Genomic DNA, 24,088 nt, shown 5'->3' with positions numbered 1-24,088 from the left:
TGCCAACATACTCTAAATAATTCTCCTACCCCCAGTTATGCAATTCATCCTCTATTGGCACAAACTTCAGTGTTTTTACACAACAGACCCTACTACAATCATTCATTTCTCAGGTGTCAACCCTCAAGCACTTCTACAAAAGGATTTTTAAGACCATAAGCCAAAAGGTTTACAAGTTCATGTAGTGTTAACATTATGACACAAACCAATAATGACACTTAAGCTTTAACGTTTTTCACGCGTCCTGATTTCAGCACGATCTCAATTCTTCAACATTTCATTGTTTGCCCAGGAATTAAGTGAGACTTTCCTCAGCATTCTTCTGATTTGCCTCAGCATTACAAGGATCTCAAAGTCTGAGACTCAGCCTAGTGGGGAAGAAGATGTTAGAAAACCTGCATGATCTGAGTGCAGTGGAAACAGGAAAGAGCCATGGACCCTTGCATTCTACTAGAGATGTAAAATCCTGTTGTTGAACCAGTTAACTGATTAAAAGGGGTTGGGTGGGAGGGTTGCTCCTGCCCAGCTCCCATGCCGCCTGCCATAGCCGAGCTGGAGCACCGCCCCCCCCCCCCCCACCCACCCAGGCCACAGGCAGGAACTGCCCCAGCCTGACTGCTTCTGGCCCCACATGGGGCCGACAGAGCTGCCAACTCCCAGCCCATGTGGGCTGGGAATCAGCAGCCCTGCATGGTTGCCCGGCGGGATTGGAGCAGCTTTCTACCCATGGTGGGTTGCTCCTCAGGTACTGGTTAACCGCTACCCAGTAAGCATCACCCATTAAGGGTGATGCTCATCGGACAACTGGTTAACTGGTCACTCATTAACATCCCTACATTCTCTTCTTGTTCTGTTACCCAACTTTGTGTGACTGTGGGCAAATGATTTAACCTCCTTGGGACTAGACATTTTTATAAGCGCCTATTAAATAGGTATTACTTAAGGTAAGGTTTATAAAACAGAAAACACAATGCGCGGCAATAAGAGTTATTTAGTACTGTCAGAGACTACAGGATTCAGTATGAAAGGATAAAGCTACACATTATGCAAAGAAATTGTAGTCCTAACTCAGAACACTCCTGTTTTCATTCACTACATGTTTTTAAAAACAATGGATTTCTCTGTGTATCACCACTATTAATCCGCTACCTAAATTTTTTCTGCAGATTGACTGTCTTTTATTGATTCTACACTATTAATATTTGTATTATAGTAGCCCTGTAGTCTCCACGCTAGATAAGGTGTCTGCTGTATCAGCAACATACACGTAGCAAGAAACAGTTCCTGCCTCAAAGAGCTCACCATATCAATAGACAGGACCCACAAACGGTGTCAGGCTTGGTCTAGACTGAAATGTTTTGGCGGAAAAAGCTATGCAAAATGCGCTCTAGATGGGGCCAAATGGCAGAAAAGCCTCCTCTGATGGCAGAGCCCTTATGCCTCGTGAAACGAGGTATACCGGGCTCTCCAAAAGAGCGCATTTTCTTTTCCGCAAAAATAAGTGGAAGAGCAAACACTTTTTTGGTGGTAGGGTTTTTGTGGGATACCACAGGTATCCCGCAAAAACCCCTTAGTCTAGATGTAGCCTCAGAAAAAATAGATGCACAGAAAAGAGAAGGGAATGGCTCAAACATCCCCACAAAAAACCAGCAGTGAGGACTCATGATTTCCAAGTTCTAGTCCAGTAAGATTTTGCTATCAGTTTACTGATTTTCCTTAACATTTAAAAATCCCGTTATTCTCTTCCATTTCCTGATAAGACACACTTTGCTCTACTGGAGAGAGATCTAATTAGCCTGGCTCTACATAGTTCTAATACTATGTGACCTGCAGCCAGTAAGGCCTGGATCAATATCCTTTATATGTTACACTATGGGCATTTGCAGTTAAAAAAATATATACAGGCAGTCCCCGGGTTACGTACAAGATAGGGACTGTAGGTTTGTTCTTAAGTTGAATCTGTATGTAAGTCGGAACTGGCGTCCAGATTCAGCCGCTGCTGAAACTGACCGCCAGTTCTGACTTACATACAGAATCAACTTAAGAACCCCAAGCGTCCCCAAGTCAGCTGCTGCTGAAACTGGTCAGTTTCAGCAGCTGATTCCAGGAAGCCTGAGGCAGAGCACTGACCAGCAGCGGCTGAATCAGGACCAGAGCAGCTGGGGTGCTGCTGGGTTGCACCAGTAGCGCCCAGAGCGGCGCTGCGGGACCAACCGGCAGCACCCCAGCTGCTCTGCCACAGGCGTCCGGAGAAAAGCCTAGTCTGCTGGGGGGGGGGGGCCCTAGCTGCGCCCCCCCCCCACCCCAGCAGACCAGGAAGACTCGGGCGGCGGACCGAGATGCACCGCGGTCCCGCCGCCTGGGTCCTCCGCGGCTTTGCTCCCCGTCTCCCTGGTCTGCTGGAGACCAGCAGACCAGGGAGACGGGGAGCGCCTCTGAGGACGCCGGCAGCGGAGCAGCCCACTGCCCGAGCCCCCCCCCCCCCTCGGCTTTGCAAAGCCTCGGGGAAGCCGGCAGCGGAGCAAAGCCGCGGGGGGGGGAGGGGTGGGCTCGGGCAGCGAGGCACCTCAGGCGCGCCTGGACTGCCCCACCGCCGGCTTCCCCGCGCTTTGCAAAGCCGCGCGGGGGGGGGGGGGGGCTCGGGCAGCAGGGCTGCCCGAGCCCCTCCGCGGCTTTGCTCTGTGTCTTCCTGGTCTGCAGACCAGGGAGACGCAGAGCAAAGCCCCAGAGTACACGAGCGCAGGACCGCGAGGTCCTGCAGTCCGTGTACTCTGGGGCAGCCCTGTTCGTAACTGCGGATCCGACATAAGTCGGATCCGCGTAAGTCGGGGACTGCCTGTACTCATTAGGTTTTCTACCTGTTAACGTCTTTATAGTATTCATTCATTCATTCTAGAGTGAAAATAAAGACAAAGTTTTAAAAATCCTTAGATTTTTTGACAGAAATGTTATTTAAATATTCTTTGATAAAGTCTGAAAGATAACTTCAACCATTATGTTTGTTCTTTAAAGATCAACAAGCAAAATCATCACTAGCTTCTCTTCTAAACAGAGTCCCTGGATAAATTAAGAATGCATATGCTACAAACATGCAATTGTGGTTCTGTACACACAGCATGCACCTATTTGAGTTCTAATCTGGGCTTTGTGGCTTGGAATAAGACTCTTCATTGCCCTGCCTCATTTTCCTTATCTGTAAAATGAGGATGAAACTTGCCTACCTCCTAGGGTTATTGAACAAATATTAGTTGATCCTCACAGGCCTTTGAAAGTACTGTGATAGATGCTATCTTGGCTGACATACCAGGGATTGAACCAAGGATCTTCAGATCTTTGTTTCTATAGCTTGCACTAGCTCTCTTGCTAAGACTCTTAACAGATTCATACCCTCTGTGAATCAGCCACAGAAGACTTGTAACATTACAGAAGGGCTTTCCCATGTTTAGCCTCCAGACCGTTACTGTGTTTGGACTACACTGTATTGCCAACATCAGTGGCATCATGTAGGTGCCGGTAGGGCAAAATAGATATACAGGCAGTCCCCGGGTTACGTACAAGCTCCTCGGCACTACTGGACCAACCCAGCAGCACCCCATCTACTCTGCCCCAGGCGTCCTGATTCAGCCGCTGCTGAAACTGACCAGCAGTGGCTGAATCAGGACCAGAGCAGCTGGGGTGCTGCTGGGTTGGTCCAGTAGCGCCCAGAGCGGCGCTGCGGGACCAACCGGCAGCACCCCAGCTGCTCTGCCACAGGCGTCCTGAGAAAAGCTGTCTGCTGGGGGAGGGGGGAGCGTACTAGCTGCGCCTGAGCTGCCCCGCTGCCCGAGCCCCTCCGCAGCTTTGCTCTGCGTCTTCCTGGTCTGCAGACCAGGGAGACGCAGAGAAAGCCCCAGAGTACACGGGCGGCAGGACCGCGAGGTCCCGCAGTCCGTGTACTCGGGGCAGCCCCGTTCGTAACTGCGGATCCGACATAAGTCGGATCCGCGTAAGTCGGGGACTGCCTGTATAGCTGAATCCTACTCTTGTCCAAAAGCTAGTCGGGGTTATGTGAGCAACTGTGATGTCAGAAGCCTGCGCCTTTGCATGTCACTACCCAGAATGTTCTTCAGTTCATGGCTGGCAGCTGGAATTAAAGGAAATGCTAGGAATTTGCTAATTTTTACACTAAGAATTCTGAGATTTGGATACCTTCTTCACATTGGAAATAAATATTGGGCCGTTATCTATCAAGTGGCCATTCTCTGGCATGGAGGAGGAAGAAAGCATGAGACAAAGAGATCTGCAATTTAGCAAACAGATAAAAAGCAAACAGCATAACACCTCTTTCCTTCCAGATTCCAAGTCTCCTTACTGTCAGCTGGAAATAACTTTACTAAGAGGTTGTTCTGACAACAGTACATTTCAAAGTATGACAACTATAAAACTCAGGGGCACAAATACCCCAAGTTTTCTCTCCCTAACCATCTTTCTTATCCACCTAAGATGACAAAAGTAACAGCCAATGGACTTTGGGAACAGATTCTGACCTAAAACTTGGTCAGAAATGACACTGGGGGAACCTATGGTAAGAATTTCTCTTTCAATCAATCCTAGTTTGTTAAATGTAGTACTAGGAAGCATTTTAACTTTATTTTTCTTGTAATTATTTCTTACTCTAAAGCCTCTATACTTGTACACACAATGTAAGCCTCTGTCTCTAGTTAAAAACACAAATCTTGTTTTATTCTTTAATCAAAAGTAATCCAGTTTTGTGAACTGCATGGGTAATACCATTTAAAGAGAGGCGATGGATGTAATATATATAGACTGACCAGATAGTGATTTTTTCCCAAATATTAATTTTAGCTTTAAAAAGAAACATCCCTTGAAAAAAAAATTACATTGTAATAAAGGCGTTCTGATTGCTCAGTCTAATCACAAGATCAACAAATCATTGCAAATATGTTAACATCTCAACTTTCTTTTTTATTATGGTTAAGTCTTGAAAGTCTGATGCTGAGAAGGTCAGAGGTTCTTAATATGACTCCATGAATCCAAAGGTATTTTTCATTAGGTCAACAATCGAAGGAGCAGACACAGCTTAAATCACACACAACCGCGCTGAAAATGCATTTTTCATTAAATCGTACAGCTAGTTTTCCCAAACATTGCTATCATGGGGAGAAACTCTCAACAAATTTGTACCAAGCAGTAATCTTTCACTGATAAGTAAAAAAAATCCACAGCAGTACAATTGCTGAGAGAAAAGAACTGCTAAACCAGAACTTTTCAGTGATTTTGTTCATAGTGATCTGCTAAGTTAGCTACACAGAGCACTTATGAGGATGTAAACTTTATTTCTGAAGGACTTTGAAAAAGGTAGAAATGAGAGTTTCAAAATGAGATTCATTCAGTGTTTGCCCTGTGAAAAAAAAAGGAACAGGAAAGTGCCCAGCCTCTGACCTATTTCTAATAAAAACCCATCTCAGAGCAGTGAGAAATATCAGAAATGTTTCCTGCTCTAGAGGGAAACATCTCTTATTGAAACTGCAATCAAATCAACCTCTATATGGTTAAACTATTCATTACACATTAGTAAAAAAGGAGTTTTAGGGTCTCAATAAGGAAAGATGTTCCAGTGTCTACTGTATTAGGCCATGTCTTTACTTATGCTGGAGACTGATCTTCTGACATTCAATTTAGCGAGTCTAGTAAGAACCTGCTCAAACACACACTGAGGACAGCCTCGGTTGGCACTGGTACTCCTACTCCTCGCGAGGAGCAGTGGTCCTTCTAAGACAGGGGTTCTTAACCTTTTTACCTTCACACCTCCCCCGAAAGTGAACTTCATGTTCACACACCCCTGGGAGCCATTTTGTGCACAGCCTAGCCCCGCCCCTTCACCTGACAGGAAGCTAAGGGGCGTGGCTAGAACTATAAGAACTCTGCCAAGGAGCTCAGCTGGGGCCCAGCCTCTGAGGGAGACAGAGGCCTGCTCAGAGCTCCTGGCTGATGAGGCTGAGACCTGGCCCGGGCCTCCCACAGCCACCTTCCCTAAGGCCAGCAAAGGCTTCCCTACCTGGGCCGCCGAGGCCTGGCCAAGTTGGCCAGCAGGGCTACCCTCTGACCTAGAGGAACCCAAGGCTCTACTGGTGCCTGGTGATTCAGAGGACCGGCCTGAGCTGAAGGCCCGGCTCGAATCCCGAGGCCTGCCTGAACCCTGGGACTTGGCAAACCAGCTGGACACTGGATACAGCTGTCCGACCTAATTCCCTAGTCCGACAGCTGGGTGGCACTGTGGGGTGAGTGAACCCTGTTACAATGCCTAAATGAATAATATGAGCTTTTTACTTTGAACCTTTTCCTAACAAATGTATGTAATATTTGAAGATGAAAGTTGGCAATGCTCGTGTACTGTTATTGTAGTGTGTCATCACATAGGCCTGATTGCTTCGCACTGCTATTGTAGTGTGCCGATCTCTAGAGGTTAATAAGAAATTAATGTTTATAATTTTAATTCATAATATTAATTATGAAAAAATCTAAACTTTAGAATTTTATCCAGTGAGAAGGCAATTGCGATAAATTTTCTGGGAGGAACTTCACACCTCCCGTGTATCCCCTTCACACCTCCCCTGGGGAGGCGCACCTCACTGGTTAAGAACCCCTGCTCTAAGCCAGGAGATTTAAATCACTGCTTCTTTTTCCTATGCTGGGCAGCCTAATCTACATGCCCCTGTCGCCAGAGGCATGTAGTCTAGACGTACTCTAGGATGTTGAGTAAAGTGACCCGGCAACATAAGCTACAGAACTGTATAATTCATCAAGAACGTGGAGCCAAGCACAGGCACCACCGGCACTAAAAAGGGTGTATTTGGGATTCAACAAAACAACATGTTCATCTTGTGTTAGACAAACATCAGAATGGTAAGGGACAGAGTATGTGGTGAGAAAAAATAAACCTCAAACAAAACTAACACCCATTAGCCTAAAATGGTACCATTTGTCCGTTACAAGACTCCCTAAACATCTGAAGAGTATAAATGAAATTCAGACTGAAGGGGCAGATGCTATATTTCATTTTTAGTTACACTAAGAGGAAACACAGCAATTCAGACAGGAAAAGAATTATCTACTATATACTTAAGAGTTTGTCTGTCTGTTCAAGAACTCCTCCTAAACAGTAAGAGCTAAGACCACCACATTCAGAATATAGCTTCCTCTTACCATACCTTAAAACAATGTCAGGGATTGATTGGGCCAGGGAAGTGGGATGTGCCTGGAATGGGATTGCTTCCAGTGAGGGAGCAGCAGATTAGACAACATATTTAAAGAGGAAGAATAAAAATGTGTCCTGGCTACAGGCCTTGATTTAGTGATTCATCACATATTTGGATCTCCTGGCTCAATTGTAGCAAGTTTTTAAACCTAGACACAAAGTTACATGTCTTTAAAAAGCTCCTCTTAGAACAAAATGCAGCAACTTATGTGCTTAGCAAAGGCCACTACTATCATATCATCTGTTGTGCAGCTCTCAGTGCTCTCACTAGGGAACACAAATAAAGATCCTAGACACGATATTCAAACCTGTCCAAGAGATAAACTAAGCTAAGACAGTCATAGATGGAGGGTGAGGCACTGCCCACATGTGGCCGCTACATTCCATTGATACAATCTTTCTATCAACCAAGACCAGTCGGCTATTTTTAAAATTCAATTTTTCTTGTTTTAATGAAATTTTCCTCAATTTCAAAATTTGACTGAAAAATGGGTTCATATGTTTATGAACAATATCTCCCATTCTTCCACCAGTTCTTCTGTTCATGAAGAGATAAAAATATTGTATCTCCCCACTTTAAGAATAAAATAAAACTTAATTGTTTATAGCTCTCTCTCACAGAGAGAGCTGAAAACTAATTAAGCTATTTCTCCAGCTGGAAAAGAAGAGAGTGCTTTCTTTGGAGATTAATTCATGTCTATTTTTACATAGCTGGGATGTTTTCAGAGACCAGGTTAATGATGGCCAGACAAAGTGGATATGGACTTCATGGCTATAAATCCCCAAACATAAAAACACAAAGGATAGCAACAGGGCAAGTTTCTGAGCTGAGAAGTGGGAAAGCAATAGAATGACTCAAACATTAATCAATCACATATCACATCAGAACACAATTTACAGAAGCAACTTCTCAACATCATAAACAACTGGCTCTTAGAACAGATACTTCTACAGCACTCAGAAGGAGAGGCTACTCTTGACTTATCCTAACACACAGGAGTTGGCTGAAGAGCTAAATTAATTGAGTCACTAAATAATAGCAACCATAAAGTAACTAAAGTTCATCAGCATCTGCTGTACTAAAAATAGCTATCACTGCACCACTAATGTTAGGAAAAGATTAGCAAGCAAATTAGAAAGAATCTAAAGTCAAAGTGTTAAGATATTAAAACACATGGAAGCAGCCTTAATCACATCAAGTTAGAAGCCAAAAGGTAATTATTCAGGCCCAGAAGGTATCCCCACCAAACAGGGAAATACAGGCCAAGTGATGCCAAAAGGAAGGTATAAACTTTAGTAATGTAATATAACTAACACTGCAAATCCAGTTGTTTCTATATTTTCTTCCCTCTCTAGCAATTCAGTAAGTTGTGCCACTCAAGTCTCAAATCATCTTGCTCAATTCAGTTTGGAGTCTTTTAGCCCCTTTCCAAAAAAATTTCCTATTAATAACCTCTTCCTAAATGCAAACTTTGGTTTTCCCATGACAAGCAGTTGAGTTTGTACAATAATTTCAATTTACCAGTGAACATGAAGACAGCATTTCTGCTGCTGTTCAGAGTAACTCATATACTCCCCATCATACACAAACCTTGTTTCATTTAGATCAAATCTATTCACATGTTTTAAACAAAAAAAAGGCCTCAATTCTTGAGCACAATTCTGCTATGAAAGAATGTGTCTGCAGCCCACGCCCATTATAAACACACACATACCCCTACCTACCTAACTGAGGAACTAGCTATTCATTTGGTCCCAAACCCTCAATGCAAGGAACAGGCTTTTCTGAAATGAAGAGACACTGTCGTACCTTGCATATAGGCCTCTATTCGACGAATAAGTTCATAAGACTTGGATCGGTCCAGCAGCGTCCTGATAGCAGGAAGGGGGTCCAGGATGATGGTTTCAGGGTGAGCATCAATATACTCCTGCAGAACAAATATGGAGCAAAGACTACTGTTAGATTTGTTGAACAGCATAAAAAGCACCAAAATATGGGAACATACCTAAGAAGAAGATTAAGATCTAACAACCTTAAATTACCCTCCAGATGACGCTGGTAGACTTGGTAAGTATCATTGCAGGGCATGTCTAGACTTTCTCGTCACTGGCATTATAAACTGGAATCCAACTGAATACAAGTACCATGCCAATATTAAAGACGCTAGCATCCAACTGCGGACTTATCAGCACTGCAACCTGCTCTGCAGCCACCTCAATTCAGACCAGAGCAGGGATGAAGATTCAAATCACAGCAGAGAGCAGTATTGGCAGGAACCATTAGGCAAAAGAGGACACAATGCTATTTGGGTCCACCTTTGTAGTTGCACTGAACGAGCTTTAATAGCATGAGGGCATCAGTCCACTTCAGAGCACAGATCACAACTACATCGGGGTTCTTTTAGATTGCTATTACTGTCCCCTACCAGTACTGACTGCCAAGTGAGGAGCTAGATGATAAAGACCGGAAAAAAGTGGTAGGCCCAGAGATACTGTTACTTCATTTAACCACAATGGAGTTTTCAAAGTGATAGTTCTGTACATCCATCTCCCTAAGTAAACACTCCCCTGCCTACTTGCTGTATTCACACAGCAATCTTCTAGTAAGCCTCCATTTGGGGTATGTCTCCACTGCAAAAGATAACCCGCAACAGTGAGTCTTCAAGCCTAAGTTGACTGACAAGCTCACAAGATTTGCACCTTAGGGCTAAAAAAAAGCACTACAGAGTTTGGGCTTAGGCTGGATACTAGAGCCCAAGTTCTGTGAACCTCCCCCCCTCACCAGCTCTCAGAGCCCAGGCTTCAGTCAAAGCTAGACCACCTACACTGCTATTTTTAGCCCAGCAGCATGAGCTTGAGTCAGCTGACCTACATGCTGAGACTCTGCCATGGGCTGTTTTTGTAGTGGAAAATCTCCAAGTACCACATTCCCATTGCTGACACCATGACCACTAGCTCTTGCCAACATCTACTGCGATTTGGGATGCTCAAGAGGCCATGCACAAGGCCCACACTGGCTACATAAAGTCACAATGATTAATGAGAGCGCTTCCTTCACTCCGTTCAGAGTTGGACAAGTAATTCCAAGGCTAAAATCCATCTGCATTCTTTAATAAGATTTCCTAATCAGTCTCCATTCACCTCCATTCATTTCTTCACATCCATTTATATGGATGCATAGCAAACTGGTTTAATTAAGCAACTTAGGTAAACAGGATATTATTCTTCAAAGCAAAAAACCAGACTTCACATTATGCTCAGAAGTACCACCAGGCAGCACTGGGGGAGACACTCCACTGGCTGCTGAGATAGAGCAAAAGGAATGGAGATATCTGAACCCTACACATCACATTACTCCCAATTTCAAGCATGTTAGAGTGGGTTATTTGTTCAAGTCTTTGCTTGTTATTGAATGCATTTAATTCACTGCTTGCTGCAGAGGGATTATTCTTTAGACGTTCAGAGGAGCCGATGGCTGATTTAGTGGCTTCAACACATTGCTGGGATCATGGAGTGAATTTCCTTTACAGTAGAGATGTTAGTGTATAGCTGTTTAAACGATTAATCGATTAGCCTAGGCTTATCAGTTAATCTAAATGATTACATGCAACCTCCTCTTGCTGTCCCTGTATCAGAGGCAGCGGGGAAGATGGGAGGCGGGAGCCAGCGCCCATGATGAGCCAGCTTTTAAGCCAGCTCCTTGTGTATGCCAGTTCCTAAGGAGCTACCTGCCCCACCCGTACTGCTATTAGGTACAGGCAGTCCCCGAGTTACACAGATCCGACTTATGTCGGATCCACAGTTACGAACGGGGCCCTCCCTCTCCCTGGTCTCCAGCAGACCAGGGAGAGAAAGCAAAGCGGCGGAACATGCGGGCAGCGGACAGCCCAGACGCGTCTGGGCTGTCAGCTGCCCGCGTGCTCCATGGCTTTGCTCTGCTTTGCTCCCCATCCCCCTGGTCTGCAGACCAGGGGGACGGGGAGCAAAGCAGAGCAAAGACGCATCTGGGCTGTCCGCTGCCCGCGTGTTCCACCACTTTGCTCCCCGTCCCCCTGGTCTGCAGACCAGGGGGACGGGGAGCAAAGCAGAGCAAAGCCGCGGAGCCTGGGGTTCTTAAGTTGAATCTGTATGTAAGTCAGAACTGGCGTCCAGATTCAGCCGCTGTTGAAACTGATCAGTTTCAGCAGCGGCTGAATCTGGACGCCAGTTCCGACTTACATACAGATTCAACTTAAGAACAAACCTACAGTCCCTATCTTGTACGTAACCCGGGGACTGCCTGTATTCTCCAGTTGAACCATGACGTCTCTGATTTGACAGATTTATTAAATACCCTTGCTACCAGACCTATGATTCCATGTGCCAGTTCTTTCAGGATTCTGGATTGGAGATTATCCATTACTATATCTTAAGTATATTAAACCTTGAGTTTTGCTTCCACCTCAATAGTAATGCCTACTTCTATACATTCCTCCTCTTTAGACATCCTGCATTTGTTCCTATATTGTCCATTACCATCCTTTTTGAAAAGTGAGGCAAACTATTCATTTAGCATTGGGGCCTACCTAAATAATCCTTAATCTCTACTCCATTCTCACTGCATAGCTGCCCTGTTTTTTCTCTTGTTCTCTTTTTATTTATATGGCTAAAGAACCTTTATTAGTTGTTTTAATTTCTGTTGCAAAGTGTAATTCAGCTTGACTTTTGGCAATTTTAATTTTATCTCTGCACTTTATTATCTCTAAGACATACTCTTCTTTGCTGATCAATCCTTTTTCCATTCTTCATAGATTCTCTCTGTGCTCCTAACACAGGTTGAACCTCTGCAAACTAGGACTCTCTGGATGGCAGGACCAGAGTCTCCTGGTGGTGGGCTAGTGGCTAAGAGCCCAGTGGGCTGGCAAGCCAGCAGGCTACTGGCAGGGTAAGGAGATTGGAACACCCCAGCAGGGTTACCTGGGGGCCCAGGAGTTGGGTTGCGTAGCATGGGAGGGATGGCAGGGAGTGGGGGAGAGGTAATGGAGCCAGCTAGCAACCAGTCCAAGGGGTGGGGTAGGAGGACTAAGTAGGGAGAGGGCCAAGGAGGGAGAGGGCCAGATACAACCTCCCCTGGTCTGACAAAATCCCTCATCAGGAACATATCAGGTCCTGAGGGTGACAGACCAGGGAGGTCCAACCTGTATCCTTTTTGAGATGTTTCTTCATTTAGTTAGGCCTGGAATCCTCCCTAAACATTTTTTCTTGGATATAAATTTCAGAAAACGGTGACAAAGAAATTCTGAAACACCTCCACATTTAAGTCTCTGAGCTCTTCAATTCAATTGACTAGTTCCTTTTATTTCTCAGTCTAGTCACCTGATATTTACAACCTTAGTTACTGACCTGTTTTTGATTATCCTTCCATTTAATTAGAAATAAATAAGATCATAATATCTTGTAACCCAAGCTTATTTTTCCATAACCAGCTTTTCTACAATATCCTTACTATTTATTGATAAAGGCTAAAATCCCCTCCTGTTGGTTGAGTGACCTTTTGATGAAGAAATTAGTTGGCTATCACCTGCAGAAATAACTAAATCCTCCGAGTAGCATTTGTTCTCCAATCATTAACGTTGGAATTTAAATTCTACTATGACAACAGTTCCTGGGAGTATTTATTTAATATTAGACAGATCTCTGTCTATATCCAAATCTGATCCATAACACATCCCTAAACACTATTCCAATAGAACCTCTGTTATAATCCTCTCAGAATGATTTTGACCAAACTCAGTTCTATCTGACATGCTATCTCTTCTGATTTCTTTACAGTCTACTTTATCATGGGATATACAATGCTAGCTATTACCTTCGTCTCTCTATATTTCCTGAACAGCTCATGTGTCAACCTCTCTTGCCATCGACCCCTTCCATGGCCATTTCCCTTTCCCACTGCCCTTTTCCCGGCTTAACGTAAGCAGAGTACAGCTACTTATTTTAATATGCACCTTAATCCAACCTTCCAGGTCTAGTGTAGACCTGGACTTAGTCCAATTTGAATCACTGGCAAAACTCTCACTGACCTCACTGTGAATTGATTCAGACCCTTGGGATTTGTTTACACTGCCATTAAAACGCCATGGCTGGCCCATGTTAACTGACTTGGGCTCTCAGGGCTCAAGGTGTGGAGCTGTTTAATTGCAGCGTTGACTTCCAGGCTGTGGGACAAGCCCAAGACCTTGCAGAGTTCTAGAGCCCGCCTGTCTCCAGCCTGAGCCCAACATCTGCACTACAATTAAACAATCCCATAGCCCAAGTCCAACCCAGCTGACATGGGACAGTCACAGGTTTCTGATCTACTTTCAGACTGGTAGCTCCACAGCAGACACACCTTGTTATTTTTCTGACATTTGACAAGCACCATATACACTCCTGTTGCACTGTGAAATGATAATCTCTAGCCCAGAGGTGGGCAAAAGGGCCTCCGTGTGCCGGATCCGACCCACCAAGCAGGTGGATCTACCCCGCGGAGGCCCTGCTGCTCCCCTGCCCCCAAGCTAATCAGGGCCTGGAGAAAGGGAGAGGCACATGAAGTTTCCTCCACCCTGCAAGGAGTGCATGGTGCTTAGAAGTGCCATGCACTCCAAGCAGGGCGGGAAGAGCCTTCACACACTACCCAGCACCCAAGCCCTGACTGGCCTGGGAGTGGGAATGTGTGAAGTTTCCTCCACTCTTCAAGGAATGTCCTGGCCCTGCCCTTTCCGGAGCATCCCAGGGCCACTTCACAAATTTCTGAAATGGCCCTTGGTAAAAAATTATAGCCCACCTTTGCTCTAGCCTAAGCATCTGCAACTCTGTATCTCTGATGGATGTAATATGGCAGTGTAGGAGTGTGTATATATAAGAAAAGCAAAGATATACCAGTCATCTTCTGATATTAGCAAGAGGACAAGTACTGTAGCAAGTGCACCTCTGTGTGCTGGTTTGCCCTTGATAAAAAATACTAGGTTCAAGGATAGTTTCCTATCAAAGCCAGAGGAGCTAGATTTAAAATAAAGTCTGTATGCAGGCTAGACCAAAAAGGTCCCTTTCCCCACAACCACGTCAACTGACATGCTCTAATGAGCTAAGAGTCCTAGCTCCCCAGACTGGCAGAGCTAAAACCGGGGCCTTGAATGGAGTATAATTCAAACTGAACACCAGGACTTCAGGCCAATATGATATTTTAAAGCAATTTTACTGCAACAGCAAAATGCTTGTCCCAAATTCAACCATTCTGAGGATTATGAGTGCTGAAGAGAACTGCAGAAACTAACACAGTGGTCTTACCTGCAATAAACTTTCATAAATGCAAAGGAAGCTAGTAGAAGAGTTTCACAGAAATTGTTAAGAGACTATTAAAATAAACCATAGCAGATCATGTATGCTATTATTGCCAAACTGCAATTGTTTATAATCTGTTTTGATGTCAACAGGCTCAATCATGAAAACAATGGGAGTTTTGTTTAAATAACTACTTCAGGTTCAGACCCATTAAATGTGTTTAGAAAAAAATGAGTTTAGCTCCAGTAACCTTGTAATTTAACCTAATCTTTTTATCTATTGGTTAAAAAGCACCTCAAAGTAGTACAACAGAATCTACCTTCTAATTTACCTTCTTTATTTGGGATACTTCAGCTGTCCCTAACTTGCATTTCCCTTCCTCCTCTAAAGCTCATCTGGCTTGGCAATTTCAGAAGAATTCAACAATAGCTTCCAACAATGTTTTCTCTTTCCACCCAGCTGCGGCACCACAGGATGCTCTCAGACACGTGAAGGCACAGAGCTCAGATCACAGACTGCAAGGAGGGATGGGTTAGAATGGCTTGTCTGCACCCCCAATTAATAATGGCAAGCTGGGATGTGAATCTACCCTGCACTGGTTTGCTGCAGTCTAACTTCATTATATCCTGATGATGCATATGAACAGCTCCTTGAACCAGTCTGATCAAAGTGCTCTAATGAATTCTTAGCACACATCAGTAGGGTACACACGGACAGTTAGTTCTCAGCATGCTAATGTGGTATAGGTTCACATCCTAATTTGTCATACTCTAACTGTACATGCCTTTAAATGAGTTGATGCTCCTGATGTGTTTTTTTTTTTAATAAAGTAAAAAACAAACTGCAAAAGACCTATAATACTTGACAAGAAACATTATGGCCATGATTTAAGGAAGCATCCTTAGTCACAAAGGACGTATGCGTGTTTCTGTCCTATTGCAGTAAACAAGAAAAGCTCATACTGAAGAGTTTTTGTGAATTCAGACTTACGTGGTTAATACTTAAACACTGGTAAAGGAAGACACAATGATCACCAGAGAACAGTTTATAAAAAGGGGGCGGGGTACCACAGATATTACCATATATTTACAATAGAAAAAAATCTTCATAATTGTTTCATCATATGAATACATATGTTCATCATATGAACAACAGCTATCTGATGCTGACCTCTTAATGGTGATAACTGTATGTATGGACAGTGGGACAACGAAGCAGCACATCCTACCATATACTAAAACAAGGGAGTATCCATTAAAAAGGCTGAACATGATGCAATGAAAGTGACAGGAGTGTAGAATTTGAAGGAGCAGCCATGAAATTTGATTCCCCTCTGCTTATGAATAAAATACAAATAAATACCAAGTGAGTAGAATAGCGAGACAGGCTGGATCACTGAAGTCCCCTTGGGATTATTACATGGTGCGCTTATCAAGCCACTGACACCTTCCTGCCATACTATCATAGGTTCCCACCACCCTGTCCTAGTGGGCCAGAAGCTCTGGTTCCCCATCAAGGCACAGATTTTGGTTTCCCATCCCCATGCAGAGCAACCCAGAGACTGAACCAGCGCAGTTCCAGGAAGGCTCAGCTATAAGGCTGCTGATCGTGCCCAGGAAACCAGCCTCCAAAAGGGACCAAAATCCCCAACAAATCTGTCTTACCCTTTGTAAAAGTTTTACACAGAGAAAGCTCATAAAGATACTCCCTTCCCTTTAACAATGAAAGAGATATGCAAAGCAGCTGATCTCTCCCTCCCCCCCCCCATACTAATTAGTTATACTGGGCTTGATAGTAAACAAGTGTTTTTATTAAGTTTAAAAAAGTAGGATTTAAGTGATAGCATGTGAAAGCAGACCAAAGTAAGTAAATAAACAAAAGACCTAATCCAGTAAGAAACTTGTTACATGTGAATTTTTAAGGTAAATAATTGTTCTCATCTCAGGTAAAATACTTCCACGCACAGATTATCTTTACCCTGATCTAGATCTACAGCTTTTCAGAGCTCTTTAGAGGTCTTTGTTTTCAGATTTCTTCATATATAAATATCCTCTTAGAATAAGTGAGGCAGTTTCAAAGGCCAGCTGAAGACAAAGACCCGATTGCTTTCCATTCCTTAAATAGATTTTCCCCCCAGGGCAGGAAACCTTTGTGCAGTATCTCCATACTCATGCAAAAATACAAGATTCAAAATTGATTTGAGTACCAGATGGCATGGTCCACATGTCTTTCTAGGACCAACCACAGGTTGGGATTACAGGAAAAAAAGCCATTCATGGGTCATCGGTTTGAGTACTGAACCATTAAGCTCCCAAAGTATCACCAATGGCCCTTATTAGCACATTTAAAATTAAAGCCAGATTCACACTTCATATTTCAAACTTTACATAGAAGAATGATACATGCAAAAAAAGATTTACAGATTCATCAAATAGTAACTTTAATCATATATGACTTGTTTCACATAAAGCATCTTTGATGTATACATATTCATAAGCCAATTTTAATAAAACATGCAGGCGTGACAAATGGGAAAATGTCAGGAGCACATCAGCTACTATCACACATGAGCTTCAAAAAAGGAAACACATGAAGGGAAGGAAAAGGAACGGTTCCCAATAGATCAATAGCTTGGTGTGTCCAACAGTCTTCTCAGCTCATCTATACAAAATGATCTTGCCCTTTCCTTCTCTGTGCTTTACCAAAAGCTTATTACCAACAGCAGACCAGTGGCCAAGCACCAACCTGGAGGAGATTTAGGTTTTTTAACAATATTTTGAAAGGGCTCCATCCCTGGGCTGGAATTCAGCATGACCCAGACGTGTTAGATTTCCTTGTTCCAATCTTTGACAAAACAAAAAACAAACAAGAAGAAACAAGGACTTCTGAGCAGATCCTCCTTTGTTTAGATCTCAGGCCTCACATTTAGTTACGCTCTGTACCAAGCTTGCTGCTGGCAGGAGACCAACAAGGAAACTGGAATGCAAAGAGACCCACTATTTCTAGCTCTATAACAGAAGGCTTGGGAAGAAATGCTTATTCAGCTTCATATGTGTAGGTGGGAGAAGGAGAAGAGGCAGGCTAAGATTGCTTGGTATCTAGGGTTGTCAGACAGTTGCACAAAAAATACCAAGCATGGCGGGGAAAAAAATTGTTTGAGAAAAAAAATCCCACAAACGGGGGAACAGAGTTGTTGAACCAAAAACAAAAAACAAAAATACCCAAACCCACAAACAAACCAAACCCCACACACCAAAAAAAAGCATCATGGTGCCTTTAAATCACCATGCTTCCCCTCTCCCCCCACCAGACACGGAAGGGGAAGAATCTCCCAATATTTTACATTTTCTTTTTTTTCCCCCTGGACAGAAGCCACAAATACTGGACTGTCCGGGCCAATACCGGACACCTGGCAACCTGCTTGGTATCTTATCTGAAAAGGTAACAGGAGGATTAGCCACTATCTGTTTTAAAAGATCTGGGATATCAGTTATTAGATACTAAGAGATGGTGGATAAGCCATTTATTTCATCTGGGTAACTTTAGTTTTACATAATCCCCCTATATAACATATACATAAACCATTAGCAGCAATACCACTTGGTGTTTTCCCATTTTCACAAGCTTTATTCTTAATTACACGCTTGTGAAATATATCAGCATTTTACAAAAGGGGAAATGGATGTAGCCATGCTTTGGAATTTGCCTAACACCATGAAAAAGTTAACAACAGACTCGGGACAAACACAGGAGTTCCTGCCTCCCTGTCTTGTGCTCAAGCTCTCCTCCTCTGCTGTACTTCCTTCAGTCTTCACACTCACATGGAGACACTTTGATTTTGCTTTTTGAGCAACCTTAAATTTTTTTTAACATATTGGGATTATAAGAAATATCTGAGATAACTAGACAATTTCAAGAAAAAAATTCTCTGATTATGTGGTTCACAGTGCATTCGACAGCAACCTTGTGAGTTATGCTGTTTTCCCCTAGAATAGCCAGTCAAGAAAAGATCTGAAAAAAAAATTAGGTGCCTACCTAAAGATGTAGCTAAGCACCTACCAAGATTTCAAAAATGTAAGTGCCTATTTCTTACTGGATCTGCATCTTTAGGCACTTGAATACCATAATCCTGCAAATACACGTGAGATACTCATGCACATACATATTTGCAAGATTGAGCCCTGAAGGTTCACCTTATGTTTTATGAAAACTGGCTTATGAATATTGTGGCAGACCAATAGCAGCAGGCTGCAAGAGTTAGGTGGAGGGCAGATACACTGGGAGTTGGGTGAATGGGTTTCTGTTCCCTGCATAGGCTGTCAGAGACGGCTGCTCAGCAACTAAGACAGGCAGACACCTGAGACTCATTAAGAGCCGGCCTGAAGCAGCAGGCTAATCTGAGATCTGCTGCTAGTTAAGGCCTGCTTGGCCACTATAAAAAGCTTCTCCTCAGGTAAGGGAGAGGGAAAAGGGGAAGAGTGATGGACCAGAGAAGAGGAAGTGCAGAGTGGAGGAGAGATTTCTCCTGGCACCTTAGTAAAGCTACTGTGGAAGTATTGGGGAAGTGGCCCGGGGAGAGGCTGATATTCTTTCGGGATAAGGGCAAGAGCTGCATTAGTGGCTGCTACCTAGGGCCTTGGGCCAGAACCCAAAGTAAGTGGGCAAGACTGGATTCTCCCAACCCTTCCCATGCCTGGTGGGCTGCCACCGGAGAAAAAGGGGGCACCTAGGACACAGAAGGGATTCCCCCCAAGCTAGTGACTTGCCTGTAGTGAGAATGGTTCTTTAAGGGGGACCATCACCTCTGGGAAAGACAAGAGGCAGTGGGAGGGCCAACAAAATCTTCTGAGGCACCCTAAAAATCCACCAGGAAGTGTGGGACCCAGGAGGTACAGCCAGAGCTCTGCCATAATATGCAAAACTTGGAGGCACTTCAAACAATACTTCATGTAACTATAGATTTTAAGGTTACAATCTGCTGGCTCTGTATATCCTATTTTGGTGCATGTATACATTCTTGTATGTAAAGTTAGAAATATGAAATATGAGACTCTTTATAATTTAAATGTTCTCATGAGAGCCATAACCAGGTGCTCCAGAAGCCTTAATGGCTGGGTGATTAATGTAATGACTTGTAAACAGTCCTGCAAGTCCCAAAGCGATTGGACTAGTAAGATTTGTGACCATACTACCAGATACTGGGATTCCATTTTTTGACCCAGGTAGTTTTCCATGGAAGGGAGAATGTAGAACAAAAGACTTCCACCCTGGGAAGACTATTTATTTAAGCAATGGTAAGCTATCAGATCTATCTTCAGCTGTTGTGACACTCTGAAGAGGGCTGGGGACCCAGGTCCAAGCAAAAGATCATCTGTGACCTGAAGTGGATATCTAGAACAAGAAAAGCTCTTTAGGGTTAGAATCTACTTGCAATTAAAAAAAAACACTTAAGTGAATTAAGAGTGACCATGTTTTCTTTTCAATTTAGTAACTAACTTTGATCTATTTTCACTTGGGGCAGTGAGAGAAAGCCCAAAGCCTCCCTGCCAGATCCAGTATGCAGGCAACAAGTGGAGTCAAAAATCGCTCTGCATGCAGCTGTTCTCTTTCCCCCAACTGGGGGAAATGCCTCACTGGGTGCACGTTCTGGAGGCTTCCCCTTTGCTCCCATTGACCAGAATCTGGCAAATGGGAGCAACTTAAGGCAGTGATGTGACCTGAAAGAAAGAAAGTAGGCCTCCCATTCCCTCATATGCAGTCCCTGCACCCCCACCCCTTCACTCGCATCCCTGCCGAGACCCCCAACCCTCCAGCCCACTCCTGCCCCCTCCCCCAGCCACACCTTGCCCCCAGCTTGCTACTGCACCCCACCTCCCGCCCAGATCCTGCACCCCCATCCCTATCCCAGTCACTGGCAGTCTTATCCTGCACATTTAACCCTTCATTTTTGGCCCCACCCCAGAGCCTAGGGAGGCCCACAAAATCCAATAACCCTGGAACCTCAGAAAAGTAAATCTGGGCCTAAGGCCTTGAACCTCAGTCCTCCCTGTCCTTCACCCCATCATGCTCCTGTCATCATGTTTCTTTTTTACTTTTCACTCGTGTGGTCCCCAACTAAAAAAAGGTTCCCCACTCCTGCCATAAATAAATACAATGTTGAAACCTTTTGTGTTTTGACATATTTTACTTTATTTAAAAACGAAGCCAGGCCAACAAGCCCCCAATTGGGGCTAAGTCACCATCTGGCCGCAGCATCATAACAATCCTGAGCCCCCACCTCACCCCACCCCAAACCTGAGCCCATAAAACACCTGAACCCCCTTGCCCTGAGCCCCTCATACCTCCACATTCCCAAACTCCTGCACCTCCCCAGCCTCCTGCCATAAGCCCTGCACCCCCACCCGCACACACCCCAACATTTTAGTTCTCACACACATCTTTGCTCTAAAGCTTGAATGCAAAATTAATTGGGAGTGACGATTTCCTAGTGATCTCTACCCTCCCAGAATGAAAGGCCTGATACAAACCTAGCCAAAGGAAAGGACTTCTTTGGCCAAGATGTTCATTGGACCCTGGATCAGGTTCTTATTTCAGGATGGGTAGATATTATGTAATCAACTCTCATCATTAGATTGTCAATCCTCATCAAGTCCTGTCCAAGGACAGGACTTGATGACCTCTCAAGATACCTTCCAGTCCTATGATTTAACACAGTGGAGGGCAATTTACAACTGAGATCTGACCATACTCCTCCTAAGAAACTGTAGCGACAGACCCATCCACACAGCATACTTATATACAGTTTTAAATAAGGCAGGCAGACAGTGAAGACACAGGACCTGAAAGGGTTACACAACTACCAAGCAAATTGACCCTGATTCAACCCTTTAGAGACATGAGAACATAATGCTTGTGAGTTTATGTATTCATTGTAAGAGGCTGACAATGTAACCAAACAGTTCCTGTGTATTGCTATATTTTATTAATTCAGAGATCAAAAAGATGTTAACATTTACATTAGGACTGTCAATTAATCACAATTAACTCAAAGTTTAATAGTGATTTTAAAAATGAGATTAATAACACTGTTAAACTATCAAATGTCAACCAAAATTTATTGGTCTCAATGGGTAGCCAAGTTAATCTGTATCGGCAAAAATAATACGGAATCCTGGGGTAATTTAAAGACTAACAGATTTATTCAGGCATAAGCTTTCATGGGCAAGAACCATTTGGTCAGATGTACTGGAGTGGAAACTACAGAAGCAGATATATATATTCTTGCCTCTAATTTCCACTCCAATGCATGTGACAAAGTGGGTTTTTTAATTCACCTCATACAAGTACTGAAATGCAGTCTCTTTGCCATGAAAGTGTAAGTAACTGCACTCAAAAACAAAATAATATAAAACTTCAGAGCCTACAAGTCTACTCAGTCCTACTTCTTGTTTTGCCAATCATTAACAAAAATACATCTGTTTACATTGATGGGAGATACTGCTCCCTTACACCAGAAAGAGAGGACAGGTGTTCGCATAGCACTTTTGTAATCGGCATTACAAGGTATTTATTGGCAGGTAAGCTAAACATTTGCATGCCTCTGCATGCTTTGGCCACCATTTCAGAGGATGTGTTTCCATGCTGATGATGCTGTTTACAAAAATAATACATTAATTAAATTTGTGATTGAATTCTTTGGGGAAGAACCATATGTCTCCTGCTCTGTTTTACCCACATCCTGACATTTCATATTATAGTAGTCTCAGATGATAACCCAGCACATGTTCATTTTAAGAATGAATTTTTTTCAAATCTATGAAAGCAAAAAAGATAGCTACAGCATGCAATCCAAGGTTTAAGAGTATGAAATGCCTTCCAAAATTCTGAGAGAGATGAGGTGTGCAACATACTTTCAGATATCTTAAAAGAACAACACTCTGGTAAGGAACTTCAGGGGTAGCTGAGTTAGTCTGTTACAGAAAAAAACAATAAGTGGTCTGGTAGCACTTTATAGACTAACAAAACATGAAGATGGTATCATGAGCTTTCGTGGGCACAGCCCACTTCTTCAGATGACTCAGGTCACCATCATCTCAGCATAGATCAGCGTTTCTCTGAGGGGACTGTGGGTCCACCCAGATAAGCCAATGATGAGCCTGTTCTGCTTTGTTTATCTACCGTGTCCATAGCCATGGAAACTCAAGAGAAAAGCCAAGGAAAATCAAAAGGGAGGCGTGATGCCGAAAAGTTTGGGAACCACTGATCTATACAAAGTTGACTTGCCGGAGGTCACTCAAGCAAGCAATGGCCAAGCCATGGGAAATGAACCCACGTATCCCGAGTTTCAGTTCAGTGCCGTATTGGCTAGGTCACACTGCTTTGCTCACTTTCCTGAATGATACAATACTTTCCTGAATGACCAAGAAATGACATCAGGGGAAGAGGACAGGACAGTGAGCTCCTTTCATACATTTGTTTTTTTCACTATTATTTTTATTTGGGGTCAAATTTAATGGTCTTAAAAATGAAGGCCTCAAAGGCAGTAACTAGAGCCAAACATTTCGCAAGTGTCTACACACAGCTGGGTCAATGCAGCTCAGTCCAAGCTGAGGAAGCCTCCTGGAACACTTTTAGAGATGGTTAATCACTGTGAATAGAGCAAATCTGTACAGCAATTAGGTGAAGTACACAAACAGCGGAGAAGGAGACCCCCAGTGACAAACTAGGGTATAAACTCTAGAGATGCTAATCCAGCACACTAATTGACTACATGCCCTGGTGTAACCTTGGGTGGGCTGGACTTCACTGCTCTTTTCCAGTCTCTAAACCCCCCAACCCCCTCCAATCCCACATAAAGTACTGGAGATCCAGAGTTCAGTCTAAGGAATTTCTGCAAGGATTACCCAGTGTCAGCCTCCCTATATTCAAGCTCCAAAATAAACTAAAGAAATGAATTTAATTGAATAACTTTATGAAATCTTAACGAAGAAACAATCTAATTCTTACAACATAACACAGCTATTTTGTAACTCACAGATATTGTTCACAGTTATAGTAAACATAAGGAAAGAGAAAACAAAGTAAAATTTGAACAATTCAGTCCATGCAAACACAATCAGAGATCCCAAAAGCTTAGCTTTAATTCACCAAAGTCTCAGTTTGTGCCTCTGATCATCAAATCTGTACCACATACTGAGTCTGAACCATCTCTCCACTTGCTTGTAGGGAATCCACAGCTGGAGTCCAGGCAGACTGTTTCTCTCCTGTGGATATCATTGCCATACAGCCAGCTGATTAACCAGTCAGTTAACTACTGCAAAGTGCTGCAGAGTGAGGGACAACAGTCCTGTTCTTTTCTGCTGGCTCAGCTTCTCCCAGCTCACACAGGGCACAAGGCCCTTAAAAAAGCAGCTGCTCGCCTGCTTGCTCATGGAGTCTGACCCCAAACTACCACACTCCAAAGCTTCTGGGGCTATATTACGATCCTCTTCTGCAAGAGGAAATGCAAATGGAGCGCTCATTTGCATA

General features: G+C 43.6%; 1 protein-coding gene across 1 annotated transcript in view; it reads right to left on the bottom strand.

Annotated features, from left to right (window-relative positions):
- ITPK1 (inositol-tetrakisphosphate 1-kinase) overlaps positions 1-24,088 on the bottom strand; it is a 207,895-nt gene that overhangs the window by 70,002 nt on the left and 113,805 nt on the right. The window contains exon 4 of the mRNA XM_006133665.5: positions 9,069-9,186. Within this exon, the coding sequence (XP_006133727.1) occupies positions 9,069-9,186 (118 nt within the window). The remainder of the gene's footprint in view (positions 1-9,068; positions 9,187-24,088) is intronic.

This window comes from Pelodiscus sinensis, chromosome 5, assembly GCF_052426305.1.
Source record: "Pelodiscus sinensis isolate ZL-2025 chromosome 5, ASM5242630v1, whole genome shotgun sequence".
NCBI classification, from domain to species: domain Eukaryota; kingdom Metazoa; phylum Chordata; order Testudines; family Trionychidae; genus Pelodiscus; species Pelodiscus sinensis.
Note: the sequence above shows the minus strand (reverse complement) of the source record. Positions and strands in the feature narration are given on the sequence as shown.